The 19,566-nt window shown below is 37.5% G+C and overlaps 1 protein-coding gene across 4 annotated transcripts in view; it reads right to left on the reverse strand.

Annotated features, from left to right (window-relative positions):
- The window catches only part of RAF1 (Raf-1 proto-oncogene, serine/threonine kinase), an 82,878-nt gene that overhangs the window by 30,657 nt on the left and 32,655 nt on the right, over positions 1-19,566 (reverse strand). For 2 of the 4 annotated variants that reach the window (XM_019433627.2, XM_019433626.2), the window contains exon 2: positions 227-459. In XM_019433627.2, the coding sequence (XP_019289172.1) occupies positions 227-433 (207 nt within the window). In that variant the 5' untranslated portion in view covers positions 434-459. Of the gene's footprint in view, positions 1-226; positions 460-19,566 lie in introns of those variants that run through there. The other 2 variants (XM_053898140.1, XM_053898139.1) reach the window with 1 other exon arrangement.

Raw genomic sequence — 19,566 nt, forward strand, 5'->3', positions numbered from 1 at the left:
GACATTCCAGGCGAGAATAACAACTGAAGGAAGGCCAAGGGGTGGGGAAAAGTGGGAGGTATGGAAGGAACATAGTAATATAAAGCAATAAAATCTGCAACTGGAAAGCCAATTAATAAAGACACTAAGTGACAATTTTGCCTGTCTATAAAGTGAGTGAAATTATCCAAAATGCTTTTTATAGGCAGATGGCCAGCTAAACTTACTGAGAGGAACATTTACATACCACTGTTCTTTGCTTGTTTGGCAAGAAAACACGGATAGTGTTGCTTGTCTTAGAAGAGTCCGTAAGTTTGCCATCATCTGATGCCCGACGCTGAAAGCCAAATGGCTGAACTATTGTAGGGGAGATGCAGCTGGGGCCATCAAACACTGCATCTTTGAATCCAAAGCCATTGCTGATCGTCTTCCAGGCCCCTTGTATGTGCTCCATTGATGCAGCTTACACAACACTTAAACCTAGTTAAAAAAAAGACAAAAATTTAATTCTAGAAAAAAGCAACTCAACAACATAGAGTAATTGTGAAAATAGTAGTATGTGGACGTTCTCATAAGTAACACCCTCTGCTTAACTCAATTAATCAAAAACTTTTATGTTAGTATATTTCCATAAAATATTTCATAGACAACTCAAAAACGAGAATAGGGAATAGGGATCAAAAGATGTATCAAGGGTTATACCACCACTTATACCAACCTGGAACATGGGCCCAGCCAGGTTTCCTGACTTCTAGTCTAACACTTTTTAAATTACATTTCTCTTCTTCTTTAGTTATTGTATTTTAAGTGTGAGTGACTACCCTTGCATATCAGTAACATGTGAAATTTAAACAGGTGAAATTTTTTTAAAAAATGTGTAAGCCATAATTTTCTGCCTTAAAGGAAGAAAAAGAAATTAGTATGTCTAGGATGTGTATTAGACACTGATATATAAATTATCTCATTTAATTTTTTTATGAAGATCCCAAATATTTTAAATTCCTTCCTCCATCCACTCTTTAAACAAGGCACAGAAAAATCACCACTACTTGCTGAAGAGCACCCAGGTGATAGGTAAAATAACCAGATATACATATGTTTAAATTTAAAGTCCATAAACTTTCCACCATAACATTCACATTTCAGTTTTGGTACAAAAATGAAGCTTACAAACAGGAGCAAGCAGAGACAGTCACCGAACCAAAAATAACCAAATGTTTTAACTGGGCAACAAGAAAACTGCAACAGTAGTCCACAGTCACACAATGGTGGTAAGACAAAGAGTGTGCAGTTAGGACACACAACACCCTGACACTGACTGGGAGTCAGCAATCATGCAGAAGTGAGGTTTATCTCCTTCTTTAGAAAAGGGTGAGATTGATAGGGAATCCCATCCTTCTCACACCTTCCTCCCTTAGAAACTTATTTTGTCTTGGGGCGCCTGGGTGGCTCAGTCGGTTAAAGCGTCCGACTTTGGCTCAGGTCATGATCTCGTGGTCCATGAGTTCGAGCCCCACGTCGGGCTCTGTGCTGACAGCTCAGAGCCTGGAGCCTGTTTCAGATTCTGTGTCTCCCTCTCTCTGACCCTCCCCTGTTCATGCTCTGTCTCTCCCTGTCTCAAAAATAAATAAAAAACGTTAAAAATAAAATAAAATAAAAATTTTAAAAAAAGAAACTTATTTTGTCTTATTATTAATAATACCTACCATTTACTACTTGCCTACTATATGAGGCAATACATACTACATACATCCCACTCACATTATCCAACCTAATCCTTAGAGAAATACTCTAGGTAGGACTCACATCCCATTTTACATCTGAGAAACTTTCAAGATTGACTTAGTATTCAATTGCACTCTAGGAATTTATCCTACAGAAGTGTAAGGCAAGTGTTTAAAGATATATGTAACAAACAATCATAAGGAAAAAGAGAGGGGGCAAACCAAGAAACAGACTCAAGAAACTATGGAGAACTGATGGTTACCAGTGGAGAGACGGGGGGGGGGGGGGGGGGGGGGGGGGGGGAGACACAGGTGATGGGGATTAAGGAGCACACTTGTGATAAGCACCAGGTGTTGTATTTAAGTGCTGAATCACGAAATTGTACACCTGAAATCAATATTACACTGTATGTTAACTAAATTTAAATAAGAACTTAAAAAGATACATGTATAAGCATCTTCATTACAGCACTGTTCATATCCTTGAAAAACTGGGAAACCAGGGACACCTGGGTGGCTCAGTGGGTTAAGCCTTCAACTCTTGATTTCAGCTCAGGTCATGATCTCACGGTTTGTGAATTCGAGCCCCACATCGGGCTCTGCACTGACAGCGTGGAGCCTGCTTGGGATTCTCTCCCTCTCTCTCTCAAAAAAAAAAATAAATAAATACACTTAAAAAAATTGGGGGACCAAATACTTAATAGGGAATTCAACAAACGTTAATATCTATGTGATAAATGAAGTAATTTGTATGTGCAGATGGAAAAAAGCCATCCAAGACAAAATAAAAGATGCAAAATATATTTTGAATCTTTTATATTAATCTAGAAAGAGGGAGGAAAATCTTGATTTATAAAGAGGTGAGAAAACCTACAATAATAAAGTATTAACAGTGATTGTTTCAGAAGGATTGTGAGAAATTTTTACTTTTTATATATTACCTATCTTCTTTTTGGGGGGATCTTTTGTGTGTGTGTTTTACTATTACAACTGTAAATTTCTATAAAGCCTATTTTATTTGTCTAAGTGGGAGGCAGGACAAAATACCACAGCCTTCAAGTGTCAGGACTGTCACACATTGCCTCCCACCTCCTCTGACATATAAACCTGAGCCCCCTTCACAATCCTAATTCTATCCCTCCATTACCATGAGGTCATTTTTTAGGGGCACCCACAGCTCTTCCTTTCCCTATATCTTTCTCCCCAACTAAGAGATGAATGAATTTAGAACCAGATGAGAGGGAGAAAGATGAAGAATGAGGGCTCATCTGAGCATCTCACTAGTCTGAAATTATGTGGCTCCTATGATCTAGATATAGAGCACCCAGAGCAACCTTAAAGATGCAACTCAACATATTCCTCCTCTACTGAAGACTCAGAATATAAGCCAAACTCCTTTGTGAACACATCAAGCTTAAAGTCTCAGGACTTTTGAATTTCTTGTTCCCTTCACCTGGAAGGCTGACACTTTCAGAAACAAGCAAGTTGGCTTTTTCACATGATTAAAGACTTCACCTAAAAGATTACTTTAGAGATGATTTCCCTAGTCATCCCAGCCAAAATACCCCACCCTTTCCAACCCCCATCAAATAACCCTGCCCGTTTTCTTCATGGCACTTACTACTATGTTAAATTGTTCACAGATTTAGGTTAGTACCCTCCACCCTCCTTCTGCTCCACAAGGGCAGGACCCTGCCAAATCCCATTCACTACTGTATTCTTAGTCCATAAGAATGGACTAAGGACATGAAGGCACTCAAATATTTATTAAATGAATTAAGTTAGAGACCAGAATGATGCTGCAAAACATAATTTTTTTATAAAACAGATCTGTTAGAACTAGTAAATGTGAATTAAATCTCCATTTAGTAGTACACCTTTAAAAAAATATCGACCACTAGCAAACGACAAACTGTAGTAATAGCATCCTAAATTTCATTGAGGATGGGGGTAGAGACTGTACTATAAACTATTAGCTAAAGAACCCAATTACAAGACTTAAATGTGGCCTAACTCCAAAAACATACTTATTTTATGATGAATTCTAAGTCTTGTAAGCACTTAGAAAATAACACTGCCAGTGCTTACTATAGAATATACTACAATAACTGTTAACCAAAAGTACACCCACTTCAATTCTCAAGTTTTAGATTACTTCTCATTCATTATTTTTATTTTTCTGTGTGTTTATCAAATTCACTTACTAGGCTAAGAAGCATGTTAAGAGTGTTTCCCAGCTTTTCTCACGTCACTCATACAAAACGATGATTCTTATTTGTAAGGCATACTCAGGTCAACAGAGAGGCTAGAAAGGCCAAGAGCCCTACTAACTGCCCTCCCTGCCCTCCAATAATGATAGAGACACCACTAACCTGTTCCTCATTAGAAGTTCTAAGCCAAGGTATTCCTTAACCAGTTTACTAAAGGGCACACATCTGAAAATAAGAAAAAGCTTCTAAAAACCATTCAGCATCAACCTACTTGTCTTAACTGAAGACATTCAGAAACCCCATTAATACTACCCTCAAATAAACATTAATATAACATAAATGCAAATCTAGCCTCTGTATTTATCTCTCCCTGATATGCTGACCAAATCTCAGCTAAAATTCACATAAACACTCACAATACATATCTAGAGACATACTAACACTAGATAGTCCAAAACAGAAATCAGCTTCTAAATGTGAAGTCTTTCACAATTCCAAGGAAAAGTTTCAAAACAAATGCATTCTCTTATGAATGGAGAAATTCACTATGTTAGAAAAAAAAATCATTCATTTTAAAAAAATTTTTAATGTTCATTTATTTTTGAGAGAGAGAGAGAGAGAGAGAGAGAGAGAGAGAGAGAGAAGGAGGGAGGGAGGGAGGGGAAGGGGCAGAGAGAGACAGACACAGACTCTGAAGCAGGCTCCAGGCTCTGAACTGTCAGCACAGAGCCCATCGTGGGGCTTGAACTCCTCTGAACCATGAGATCATGACCTGAGCTGAAGTCAGATGCTTAACAGACTAAGCCACCCAGGAATCCCGAAATCAATCATTTTTAAAAAGATGTATCTCCCTATAAAGGATTACTATTTCTAATATACAAAGATCTCCTAAAAATTAACAAAAACATGAACAATGCCACTGAAAAAAACAGGGAATTAAATTCACAGAATAGAAACACAAGGCCACGGGGGCACCTGGCTGGCTCAGTCAGTTAAGGATCCAACTTCAGCTCAGGTCATGATCTTGCGGTTCACGAGTCTGAGCCTCACGTTGGGCTCTGTGCTAACAGCTCAGAGCCTGGAGCCTGTTTCGGATTCTGTACTCCCTCTCTCTCTGTCCCTCTCCTGCTTGTGCTCTCTCTCTCTCTCAAAAATAAACAAAGACATTTTTTAAAAAATTTTAAAAAAAGAAACACAGAGGCCATAAACATACGTGATTTGTGTATATATATATACATATATATATACATATATATGTGTATATATATATATATATATACACACATATATAGTAGAAAAATGTGAAATTTGAAAAGTAAAATACTATTTTTAACATCAGATTTATAAAATATAAAAGACAGAAAAGGCAAACATCCATCACAGGCATCTGAGGAAATCTACTTCTCATACTTGCTGGCAAGACTGTAAACTTAATCTAACAATCTAATAGTTTCTATTAGCCGTTTAAATATTTGAATTCATATACCATTTGACAATCTATCTTATAAGGGAAAAAAACCCAGCCAGCACTACAGAAATACCCAGCACTACTAAAGTACACTGGAATATTTACTGCAGCATTATTTGTAATGTCAATAAACTGTCAACAAACTCCCATCAGAGCCAAAGCCATAGAGCTAAACAAGAAACAACTTGAAAACTAGTTTACAAAAGCAAGACCTCCCAGGGAAGGATTGCCACCGCAATGTACTGGCTAAAGGTCTAATTTAGAGAGTATTTATCCAGGGAAGCTTGAGAAGATTGTGGAGTAGGAGGATCCTAAACTCACGTCCTCCTACAGCAACATCAAGGCTGCACCAACATCAAGTGCAACTCACTCTGAAAATGACCCAAAGACTAGCAGAATAGTACTGTCTCAATTAAAGATATTTTTTAAGGGCCATATTGAAAAGGTTAAGAGGGGCAGAGACAGCTGGGAACCAAACCCCCAGGGTGGTGACTCACAAGCAGAAGGGATATCACAGGCAAGCAGGTCTTCCCTGGGGAACAAGAGAATCTAGCCCTACATAAAGCAATCCCCACCCCAATCCTTACCCCACACAACCCCACAACATCTGGCTTTAAAAATCAGCAGGGCTAGGGGCACCAGGTGCCTCATTTGGTTAAGCATCCAACTCCAACTCAAGTCAAGACCTCACGGTTCCTGAGTTCAAGCCCTGTGTCAGGCTCTGTGCTGACAGCTCAGAGCCTGGAGCTTGCTTCGGATTCTTTGTCTCCTTCTCTCTCTGCTCCTCCCCTGCTTGCACTCTATCTCTCTCTAATAGAAATGAACATTAAAAAAAAAAAAAAAAATCAGCAGGGCTTAACTCCAGGAGAGCCAGAGGGTTTTGGAAAACTGAGACTCTACTCTTAAATGGCCAGCACATATCATGCACTCCAAGACTCAGCACAAGGACAGCAGTCTGAAAAGAACCTGGATTATTCATGAAGGAAATTTACTGACTAATTTTAGGGTGTGTGCTGAAAGGGCAGGGATCTGTAGGATCTTTCTCCAGGAAGGGAAAGCCTAGTGGATGTCTCCCCCCTACCCCACCCCCTTCAGCTTAGCTGGTGGGAGTCAGTTCTGACACCCTCCTTCTACCTTGCTACCACCAGTCACCTGCCCCAGTGTTCCCCAGTGAACCTGCCCCACTGCTATAGCAGGTGACCCTCCAAAACCGCTCCCATCCTGCCACAACAAGTGGACATCCTCAGTGGGGACCAGCAGCCCCCTAAAACAACTTCTGCCCCACCACACCCAGTGGGCAGCCTCAGACATGACTGGTGCCCCTCTCACCAGCACACCCACAACAGCCAACTGTGCTAGGAGCCAATCCTGCCAACCAGTGTGTCCACCGTAGTCACACTCAGTCACGGTAGCCAGACAGGCTGAGGACTAGCAACATCAACCTGCCTAAAGCAGTCACAGCCCAGTTGCAACAGGAGGGCCACACAGGAGACACCTCTGAAACACCTGGTTCTGGTGACCAGGGGGGATTGAACTACTAGGCCCCACAAGTCACCTTCTACTTAAAGTCACTACTTTCAAGACCAGAAGATAGAACTGACCTATCTAATACACAGAAAGAGAGAGTCAAAATCAGGAGACTGAAGAATATGTGCCAAATGAAAGAATAAGACAACACCTCAGAAAAAAGAACTAAATGAAACAGAGATAAGCAATCAAAGTAATGGTTATAAAGATACTCATGGGACTTGAGAGAAGAGTAGATGAACTCAGTGAGAACTTCAACAAAGAAAAAATATAAAAAGAACAAATCAGAGCTGAAAAATACAATAACTGAAATGAAAAATGCACTACAGAAAATCAACAGCAGATAAGAGGATGCAGAAGTACAGATCACTCATCTTGAAGACAGCACAGTTGAAATCACCAAGCTAAATGGCAAAAAGGAAAAAAAAATTTTTTTTTGAGAGGGAGAAGTAGAGGGAGATAATTTTTTTTTTTAATGTTTATTTGAGAGAGAGATGCAAGCGGGTGGGGGGGGGGGCGGGGCAGAGGGAGAGAATTCAAAGCAGGTTCTAGGCTCCAAGCTGTCAGCACTGAGCCCAACACAAGGCTCGAACCCATGAACTGCAAGATCATGACCTAAGATTAAGTCAGATGCTTAACCAACTGAGCCACCCAGGCTCAAGGCCTGCTTAAGCAGGCTCTAGGCCCAGCGAAGAGTCCAACACAAGGCTCAATCTCATGACCTTGGGATCATGACCTGAGCCGAAATCAAGAGTCAGATGCTTAACTGACTAAGCCACCCAGGTGCCCCCCAAAAAAACATTTTTTTAATGAGGATAGGTTAAGAACTCTGAGACAATGTCAACTGTAATAACATTAGTATTATAGGGTTCCGAGAGAAGAGAGAAAGGGGCAGAACTTATTTGAAGAAATAACAGCTAAAAATGTCCCTAACCTGGGAAAGGAAATGGACATCCAAAGACAGGAAACAAAAAAAAGCACCAAACAAGATAAACCCAAAGAATCCAAACAAAGATACATAAAAATTAAAATGTCAAAAGTTATCTGATTATCTGATAAACAGATAATCTTAAAAGCAGCAAGAGAAAAGCAACTAGTTACATACAAGAGAAACACCATACGGTTATGAGCTGATTGTTCAGCAGAAATTTTGCAGTTCAGAGGGAATGTTCAAAGTACTAAAAGGAAAAAAAAAACCTATAAAGAATAATACTCATCCCAGCAAAGTTATCATTCAAAATTGAAGGAGAGATAGAGTTTCCTCGACAAACAAATGATATTCGTAACCACTAAAACCGGCCTTACAAGAAATGTTAAAGGGACTTCTTTAAGTGGAAAAGAAAAGGCTGTAAGAAAATTATGAAAGAAAAAAAACTTCACTGCTAAAAGCAAACATACCATAAAGCTAAAAGATCAATCACTTATATATAAAGTGAGTATGAAGGTTAAAAGACAAAAATAGTAAAATCAATTATGTCTACAATAATTAGTTAAGGGATACACAAAATAAAAGATGTAAAATGTGAATTCATATACATAAAATGTGGAGGAAGTAAAAATGTAGTGTTTTTACAATGTATGAACTTAAGAGATCATCAACTTCAAATAGACTGCTATATACACAGGAAATTATATATGAACCTTATGGTAACAAGCCAAAAAAAAAAACCTTTAATAGATATGCAAAAAATAAAGAGAAAGGAATCCAAACATAACATTAAAAAAGTCATCAAATCACAAGGGAAGAGAGTAAGAGAAGGAAAAAGGAACAGAGAACTACAAAACAACAGGAAAACAATTGACAAAATGATGATAAATATACATCTATCAATTATTACTTTAAATGTAAATGATCTAAACACTCTAATCAAAAGACATAAGGTGACTGAATGGATAAAAAAACAAAACCCATCTATATGATGCCTACAAGAGACTCACTTCAGGCCTAAAGACACATACAGACTGAAAGTGAATAAAAAAAAGGTATTTCATGAAAATGGAAGTGAAAAAAATGGGGGTAGCAACACTTCTATCAGACAAGAGACTTTAAAACAAAAAACTATAACAAGACAAAGAAGGGCATTACATAGTGATAAAGAGATCAATCCAACAAGGGATATCCAACTGTAGATATCTACAGGGGTGAAATCGACAGGATGCCTTGCTGGTTCAGTCAGTAGAACATGTGACTCTTGATCTCGGGGTCCTGAGTTGAAGCCCCACAATGGACACAGAGTTCACGGTAAGAAGGTACTGACAGTAATATAAAAATAGTTGGGGCTTTAACACTCCACTTATATCAATGATAGATCATACAGAACGAAAATCATTAAATAAATAGTGGCTTTAAATGACACATTATACCACACTATTATTATATACATATAATATACGTACACACACATATTTATTATATACAAAATTTCATCCAAAACCAGCAGAATACACATTCTTTTCAAGTGCACATGGAACATTCTCCAAGACAGACCACATGTTAGGTCACAAAACAAGTATCAATAAATTTAAGAAGACTGAAATCATATCAAGCATCTTTTCTGACCACAAAGGTATGAAATTAGAAATCAGTTACAGGGAAAAGTGAATGGAGGAAAAAGTGGAGGCTACACATGTGGTACTAAACAACCAATGAGCCAACAAAGAAATCAAAGAGAAACTAAAAACAAAAACAAAAACAAAAAACCCTTAAGACAAATGAAAGTGAAAATCCAATGTTTCAAAATCTATTGGACACAGCAAAAGTAGTTGTAAGACAGAAGTTCATAGCGACACAGGCTTACTTCAAGAAAAAAGAAAAGGCACAAATGATCCAACCTTACACCTAAAGAAACTAGAAAAAGAAGAAAGAAGAACAAAATCCAAAGTTAGTAGAAGGAAAGAAATAATAAAGAGCAGAAATAAATTGAGAACAAAAAAATAGATGAACAAGAGCTGGTTCTTTGAAAAGATAAACAAAACTGATTAACCAAGAGAAGTTACAGTCAACACACAGAAATACGAAGAATTATAAGAGACCATGAAAAACTATACACCAACAAATTTGACAACCTACAAGAAATGAATAAATTCCTAGATATATATAATCTGAAGACTGAATCAGGAAGGAACAGAAAATATGGACAGATTTCTAATAATGAAATCAGTAATAATAACAAACTAACAAAAGTTCAGGACCCAATGCCTTCACAGGTGAATTCTAACAAACATTTAAAGAGTTAACACCTAGCCATCTCAAACTATTCCAAAAAACTGAATATAGACAAATAGATCAATGGAACAGAATAGAAAGACCAGGAATAAGCCTACACTTATGTGGTCAATTAATCTAAAGCAAAGGAAGCAAGAATATACAATAGTGAAAAGACAGTCTCTTCAATAAATAGTGTTGAGAAAACTGGACAGCTATACACAGAAGAGTGAAATCACTATCTTATACACCCCCCCCCCAACACACAAACTCAAATTGGATTAAAGACCTAAATATAAGCCCTGAAACTGTAAAACTCCTAAAAGAAAACATACGCAGTACATTCTTGGACACTGGTATTTAGTAATATTTTTTTGGATCTGTCTCCTCAGGCATGGACAACAAAAGCAAAAATAAACAATTGGGATCACATCAAACTAAAAAGTTTTTGCACAGCAAAGGAAGCTATCAACAAAATGAAAAGGCATCCCACTAAATGGAAAAAGATATTTGCAAATAATATATCCAATAAGGAGTCGATACCCAAAATATATAGAGAACTCTAAGGGGCACCTAGGTGGATCAGTCACTTAAGGGACCGACTCTCAATTTTGGCTCAGGTCATGATATTGAGTGACACATAGGGCTCCAAAGCTGGGCATGTATCCTGATAAGGATTCTCTCTCTCCCTCTCCCTCTGCTCCTCCTCCACTCACCCACTCGCTTTCTCTAAAAATATAAACAAACAAACAGAACTCAAACAGGGGTGCCTGGGTGGCTTAGTGGGTTAAGCATCCAACTCTTGATTTCAGTTCTGGCCATTCTTGATTTCAGCTTAGGCCATGATCTTACAGTTCATGAGATCAAGCCCCATCTGGAACCCTGCACTGGGCTCCATGCAGACAGCACAGAGCCTGCTTGGGATTCTCTCTCTCACCTTCTCACTTTGCACCTTCCCTGCCTGTGCAGACACACATGCTCTCGATCTCTTTCAAAATAAACATTAAAAAAAATCTGATTAAAAAATGGGCATGGGGCGCCTGGGTGGCTCAGTCGGTTAATTGTCTGACTTCAGCTCAGGTCATGATCTCATGGCTTGTGGGTTTGAGCCCCGCATCGGGCTCTGTGCTGACAGCTCGGAGCCTGGAGCCTGCTTCAGATTCTGTGTCTCCCTCTCTCTCTGCCCCTTCCCCACTTGTGCGTGCGCACATGCACTCTCTCTCAAAAATAAACATTAAAAAAAAAAATGGGCAGAGGACCTGAATAGACATTTTTCAAAAAACAAAACAACCATAGCTCCCCAACAGACACATGAAAAGATGCTCAACATCACTAATCATATGAGAAATGCAAATCAAAACCACAATGAGATTATCACCTCAAACCTGTCAAAATGGCTAATGTATATATAAGAAACCATATATATGATTTCACATACATATATACATATATAAAAACAAGTGTTGGTAAGACTGTGCAGAAAAGAGAACCCTTGTATACTGTTGGTGGGAATGTAAACTGGTGCAGCCACTATGGAAAACAGTATGGCAGTTCCTTAAAAAATTAAAAATCGATGATGATCCACATGATCCAGTAATTCCACTTCTGGGTATTTATCCAAAGAAAACAAAAATGCTAATTCGAAAAGATATATGCGCCCCTATGTTCACTGCAGCATTACTTACGATAGCCAAGATATGGACGTAGCCCAAGTGTCCACCGACAAATGAAGTGATGAAGAAGATGTGGTGTGTACACATGTACACACATACACACACACACACACGCACACACACACCATGCAAATACTACTCAGCCATAAAAGAGATTGACCTAGAGGGTAGTAAACTAAGTGAAATAAGTCAGAGAAAAGACAAATACTATATGATTTCAATTATATGTGGAATCTAAAAAACAAAACAAACACAACAAAAACAGAAAGAGACTCATATATACAGAAAAAAAACTGGTGGTTTCCAGAGGGGAAAGGAGTGGGGGACTGGGCCAAATAGGTAAAGGAGATTAAGAGGTACAAACTTTCAGTTATAAGTCACAGGAATGAAAAGTACAGCATAGGGAATATTGTCAATAATATTGTAATAACTTTGTACAGTGACAGATGGTAACTACACTTATGGTAAACATTTTGTAATATATAAATGTCAATTCACTATGCTTTACACCTGAAACTAATATATTCTGTCAATTACACTTCAAATAAAACTTAAAAATTTTTTTTTAATTTTTTTTAAATGTTTTATTTTTGAGACAGAGAGAGACAGAGCATGAGTGGGGGAGGGTTAGAGAGAGAGGGAAACACAGAATCCGAAGCAGGCTCCAGGCTCTGAGCTGTCAGCACAGAGCCCGACGCGAGGCTTGAACTCACAGACGGTGAGATCGTGACCTGAGCCGAAGTCAGAAGCTCAACCGACTGAGCCACCCAGGCGCCCCTAAAATTTTTAAAATAAAGAATATTTAACCAGACTTTTTTGTCTAGGAAAAATACTATTTGAAGTTATGAAAAACTCTACTTTGAGAAAGCTATTTAAAGTTTTAAATAGGGAGTATTTTATATACTTTTACACTTAAGAAAAAAAAATTTGGATTTCACTGATAAAATGGTAATTTTCCATAACAGAAGAATGGGGCCAATGTCATGTATCAGTCAGCAGTAAATTTTTTAAATACTTTAAAGGACTATACATGCTATATAGTGTCAAAAGTAAACAAACATCAAAAAAAGACAAATTAAAAATATTCATCATGTATTTTTTGATATGTATACAACCTTTTCAACACTCACATAAAAGTATATTGTTTAAAAGGGGAACGTTATAGACATCATTTGAAGATAGCTTTGGTAACAAAGAGTTTATATGGAATCTAATTTTAAAAGCTCATTTTTGTCCAATGATAAAAAATAAACTTTTAGATAACACTCTTCACTCGTAAGAAATAGTAGCTTTATTATCACAAAAGTTCCCTGACCTTAAAAACTTGTTTAGTGAAACAGCCTCGGCCGTTTTCAAGGTATAACTAAAACAACACCAATATGGTTTCAAAAAAGGACAGAATCAGTACCTTTTTTTTTTTTTTAATTTTTTTATTTTTAAGTAATCTCTACACCCAATGTGGTGAACTCACAACCTGGAGATAAAGAGATGCATGCTCTACTGATTGAGCCAGCCACACGCCCCACGAATCACTACCTTCTTAACAGCCAGATTCTTCAGAGAAGAGACTTCAGAAACTCAAGTCTCTTTCTTTCTTACAGTGTAACTCAGTATTTTTTCAAACCATGGGGTATGTTCCAATAGTTGGCAGGAAATCACTTTGACCAGCTTTCTTCAAAAATAAGGTAGAACACAATGTATCATCATACATAGTACAGGTAAGTACTATTTTCAGAAATCTTTGATTTAGGTACACACACATTATAAAAATGTAGTTTAGGGGCACGTGGCTGGTTCAGTCAGAGGAGCGTGCAACTCCTGATATCAAGGTTGTAAGTTCAAGCCCTGTTCTGGGTGTAGAGATTACTTAAATAAATCTTTTTTTTAAATGTACTGTTTAATGTGAATCACTACTAAATTTGAAAGCTACTGGTGTAGTTCCAAGGCCCAGAATCTCTAGACCTACATCAATTTCTCCAAATGCATTAACCCATTCAAAGTACATCTTCTTATGCTTGAATGATTGCTTTCAAGGATCCATCTAGGGTTAAAGTGTCTTTCCTAGCTCTACCAATGAACTCTCTCCATATGTGCTAATTCTATCTCACATTACATTTAGAAAGACATCTCTTCTACCTCATGTAATTCTTCCAGTTTTCACGTATTTCATTGCTATGTGAATTTAAAAAACTCAGTATATTAATTTTCATTCTTTCCTCAGGTACAGTTATTTTGTGACCTTATCATCCAAATTTACTATGAACTAATGGATACACTGACAGTAACCTGAGACCATTCTCCAATGTTGATTGGGTTACACGGTTCCCTAACTTTTAAATAACACGCCATTTTTAAGGCATGCAATGTATACACTATGTAGTCCATTTACTAAATTTTCTTGCCCTATATTGAATTTCTAATACTCATCTCTCTCTAAAAATAGCCTTTTCTCTTTCTCATTTATCATTTCTTAAAATGATCTTTATTGCCATGAGGCCTTCTGTTTCCTGCCTGCTGAGATGATGTTCTTTTCTGCTTTCAAAGAAAATACCAAATCAGAGTGTCCTGTTAACCATTTCACTGAACTTAATGTAGATTCCTTCCCCAATTTAAATGTTTCTCCAAAGCATACACAACAAAGATTATACTCATTTACAGTCTTGCAACTTAAATTAAAAAAAAAAAAAAAAATCATCCAGATAAGGTTTCAGAGATCGCAGTCTTTGTACAGTATGAAAACCTTAACATGTACAAAGTTTGCTTCTGGAAATCTTTCTTTGAAGGCAGCCCCTCAGTAGAATTCTGTATGACTCTACTGAAGCCTTGGGTCCTCTGTAATGTTCTTTAGATAAAGCACCAAATATTCTCCCTCATAAAGCCTCCCTTCATTGCTCCCTATTCATAAGTAATTTACTACTCCAAACTCTTTTTCATAGTCATTTTATTTACATATATATTAACAGCACTTCCTACCTTGTAACTATTTACATGTCTGCCTCCCTTACCTACCTGTATGTAAGCTTAAGGATTCACAGTGCATGCCTTCTTTGTTCTCATTAGTTCTCTCAGAACTTAGTATGACACCTGACCTATAGGAGTTACTCAACCAAGACTTCAAAAACAATGAGATCATAGTTAGATAACCTAAAATTTATATAAATTATTAAGGAAGCAATAGCTATTTGTAAGATATAACATAAAATTTGAACCACAAACAAGCATCTAGGAAAAACACATATATTCAACAAAGCCTGTATGGCTATCTGAACAATATTAGTTTACTTTCTACTTTGACACGTGCCAAAACTCACTAGGAAACAAGATACATGCATAAAAAATCAATTTCTGGAGTGCCTGGGTGGCTCAGTTGGATAAGTGTCCAACTCTTGGTTTCACTCAGGTCATGATCTCATGGTTCAATGGGTTTAAGCCCAATGTTGGGCTCCACAACAGACAGCATGGAGCCTGCTTGGGATTTTCTCTCTCCCTGTCCCACTCACACAGTCTCAGTCTCTAAATAAATAAATTAATAAATACCTTAAAAACTTTTTTTTCTAAAAATTCTGTACCAAACAAGCAGCAGCAATAAAGATAATAATGACATTAGCTAATACCTATTGAGCCTTTACATTTCAGTATGTACAACACTACTGAGGACATATATTATGCATAATGAGCTCTTTACATTTCAATATATACATAATAAGCATTAGTTCTTCACATACCGTATTTCATTTAATCCCCAACAACTCTAAGAGAGACTATTATCCTGATTTTGAAGGACCAAAAAGGTTAAATAAAATTGTTCAGGGTTACACAGAGTGCCAAGATTACTCACAAAATGTCTAAGGTCAAAAGCACTCACAACTTTTACCACAGCTTTATCACACCATCATTCTCTATTCTTAAGGCAGATAAGATCAGTGCATTTGTGGGACAAGCTCTTGCTCAGATGAAGTGTCAGATTTCAACCTTGTGGCTGCCTCCTCTAGTTTCCTGATAGCTAGCTTTTTCCTTCCACTCTGGTAACTTACTTTTTAATTATACTTTTATGTAAAATATAATTAAATTTGAGGAGGGAGCACAAAGGAAAAAAGTTATCCACAATCTTCATATTCATCCTAACACATTTTTTGGATATTATCTTCTAATAGTAGAAACACAACACATAAATATCAGTTCAAAATCTACCTCCACCTTTTATTTTTTTGCCAAAATGCTTAACTCTCTCCACACCATTTTCTCAATCATTCATGCAATAAACATTAATAAACACCTAGTATGTACGAGGTACTGTTCTAGATGCTTAGGTTACCTCAATGAATAAAGAGACAAAGATTCCTGATATCAGAAGCACACCTTCCAGTGGAGAGACACACAATAAAGTAAATTGTACAATATGATAGTGGGTTATAATCAGTGCTGGGGGAATGGAGGCAAGTTGCAATTTATATTAGTCAGAGTAGGCCTGTGAGGAGGTAACAGCTGAGTCAAGACTTGAAAGTCAAGGAGGAGTTTGACTTGCAGATAACTGGGAGAACATTCAAGGGACAAGGAACAGCCAGAGAATATCCTAAAGCAGGAGTGTCTTGTGTACAAAGAACAGCAAAGGTATCATAAAACTCCATGAAGTCAGAGTACAATTGGATGTGGGAGGGCGGAGAATGCAGATAACATACTGCCTTGTAGGTCACCGTAAGGACTTTACCTTTTACTGAGTGAAATGGGAAGCCACTGAAAGGTTCTGAACAGAGAAGACACACAGTCTGCCTTAGATATTAATAAAAGGAATACTCCGGTTGGTATATTGCAAATGAAATACACAGGCAGTAGGTACACAATCAGGGAGTTCAGAAGATGCCTGAGTTGAAGAATTGACTGTAAAGGAAGATAAAAATACTTCATTGAGTTGTTATGAAAATTGTCCATTGTCTGTAAAGCACTTAGCACTGTGCCTTGCACATAGTAAATGATACTGTTAATAGCTTCTGCCTTACACAAGGACACCTAGCATAGGAAATGAGAGAGAGTAGAAATTCAGCCCACGCTTCATTTGCTAAGCAATGTGCCTGGTACTCATATAACATCAGCCTAGAGAAAGGGAATTCTCCTAATTCACATGAAGGAGGCAGCCTGCTGTATGAGCTATGGACCTTTTGCATTTAGCAATGGTGCCTCGGAGCTAATTGTAGCCTTAATCCTTGTTCATACAAATGAACAACTGCAATATCAATCCAAATCCTGTGCTACATTACTCTCCTTCCAATTTCATTTTAAATATTTGATCATTATTTCTCTAATAATGATACTCCATTGTGTTGGATGCAATTCTTAATTTTTTAAGTCACATGTTTTTTCAGATTTTAAAATCTTTGAAATCAGAACCCATCTTACAAACAATGGTGTGTCTTACTTGTCCTAACAGAGAACGTGAAATAAACATCATCAGATATATAGGTATTTTGCCTAACAACCTAAGTATGGAATTACTAAGTAAAAAAGAATTATGTGTGGGTGCTGGTGTCATATTTTTGACATTTTAAAACTGGACTTGAATGACTTCTTGTTTTTTAAGATAAGTTTATTTTCTGAAGTAATCAGCCACTATCTATTTTTTTCTGATTTTTTTTGGTGGGGGGAGGGGTTTAACCCAGAAAAGAAGGGTTGTGATGCTACTTCAATTTCTTAGAAGTGACAAAGGCTTCTAAAAGTTCAGAAAGGGTAACGAAACATATTGATAAAGGCAACACCAGTGGATGTTGTAAGAATTTCGTACTAGGTCAGCTTTCCATCAGCAGGTTAAGTGCTGAGTGAGATTATTTCGTGTTTTTTATACTCCCTCAAAGGAAGGTAGAACTCAAAAGCAGCCTAGACCCCAAAGAGCTCTCTGAAACCCATCTAGCAAAAGGCCCAGGTCTTTATTCCTGGAAAAGGTAAAATGGAAGGTCTCTAGAGTGGAAGATTCCAGGTACAGGTGAAAGCATAGACACCATTCTGAAAACGAAGCTAACTAAATACAAAGACCAACAGCTTCTTCCATAGCTGGGCAACTAGGCTCAATGAACCTGACATGAGTTCCCCTAACTTACAATGAAGCTCAAAGTCAAGAAGCCTAACCCACTGCACTCAAAGATTCCAATCAGTTGTTTAATCCTACCTGTTTAAAAATAAAAACAGACCACCAAGATTACCAGACATTTCAAGAAAGCCTCTAACATGGATAATAAAGACCAAAACACACAGGAAAAAAAACCCCACGACAGAATGACTTGAGCTTTCAGATTAAGTGGAGTTATCAGAAGATAGCCCATCACATGCCTAGCCCATTAAATTTTACAACGGGAGACCAGAAGATTCTATAAACTTCTAGAGGAAAAAAAAAACCAAAAAACGATAGGGAATAAGACTGGCTTCAAATTTCCCGATACTGGAAGACATAATGGAGCAAAGCCTTCTAAATTCTTAACAAAAATGATCTCTACCATAGAATAATTAGCAAAACTATCAACAAAGTTAAAGGAGTTATTTTCTGGTATTCATAATTACAAAATATTGACTCTTCATGATCCTTTTCTCAAGGAAGTTGTTAGATGAATAAAAGCAGATCAACAAAGAGAAAGAGTTGAGATCTAGGAAACAGCATCCACACAGGAAAGCAGCAAACAGAATCCCCACGAGGCCAGTGGAGGGAAATCCCTAGATAACCGTGCATCAGGGACAAGAATCCATAATTACATGGCCCTGTCTGGAAGTTTGTACCTCTTAATCCTCTTCACCTATTTGGCCCATTCCCCCACTCCTCTCTCCTCAGGAAACCATCAGTTTGTTCTCTGTATCTATAAATCTATTTCTGTTTTGTTTATTTTTAGGTTTCACATGTAAGTAGTGTAACACCCTCTAGGTCCATCCATATCATTACAAATGGCAAGATTTCATTACTTTCTATGGCTGAATAATATAATTTCCCGTGTTTGTGTGTGCGTGCATACACCCATACGACATCTGCTTTATCTATTCATCTACTGACGGATACTTAGGTTGCTTCCATACCCTGGCTACTGTGTAAATAATGCTTCAATGAACATAGGGGTACATATGTCTTTTCAAATTAGTGTTTTCATTTTCTTTGGATAAATACCCAGAAGTAGTATTGCTGGATCATTTGGTAGTTCTATCTCTATTTTGTTCTTAAGTATTTTCTTTAAGTTTATTTATTCATTTTCAGAGAGAGAATGAGCACGCACAAGTGGGGGAGGAGCAAAGAGAGGGAAAGAGTGAGTTCCAAGCAGGCTCCTCACTGTCAGATAAAAGCCCAATGCAAAGCTCTGTCCCACAAACCATGAAATTATGACCTGAGCCAAAATCAAGAATTGGACACTTAACTGACTGAGCCACGCAGGCACCCTTATCTCTAAGAACCTCCATACTATTTTCCATAGTAGCTGCACCAATTTATAGTCTTGCCAACAATATATGAGGACTCCCTTTTGTCCACGTCTTGACCCACAATTGTTAATTCATGTCTTTTTCATAATAGTCATTATCATGGCTGTGAGATGATAATCTCATTTTGGTTTTGATCTGCGTTTCTCTGATGATTAGTTATGCTGAGCATCTTGTCTAGCAAAGGAACTATGTCCTCCCTCCCTCCCTTCCTTCCTTTTTAAAGATTTTATTTTTAAGTAATCTCTACACCCAACGTGGGGCTCTAATTCAAGAGATCAAGAGTCAAATGCTCTACCAACTGAGCCAGCAGGCGCCCCGGCAATATATTCTTTAA

The sequence above is a fragment of the Panthera pardus genome, unplaced genomic scaffold (genome assembly GCF_024362965.1).
Source record: "Panthera pardus isolate Hobbes unplaced genomic scaffold, ASM2436296v1 HiC_scaffold_8, whole genome shotgun sequence".
Lineage (NCBI taxonomy): Eukaryota > Metazoa > Chordata > Mammalia > Carnivora > Felidae > Panthera > Panthera pardus.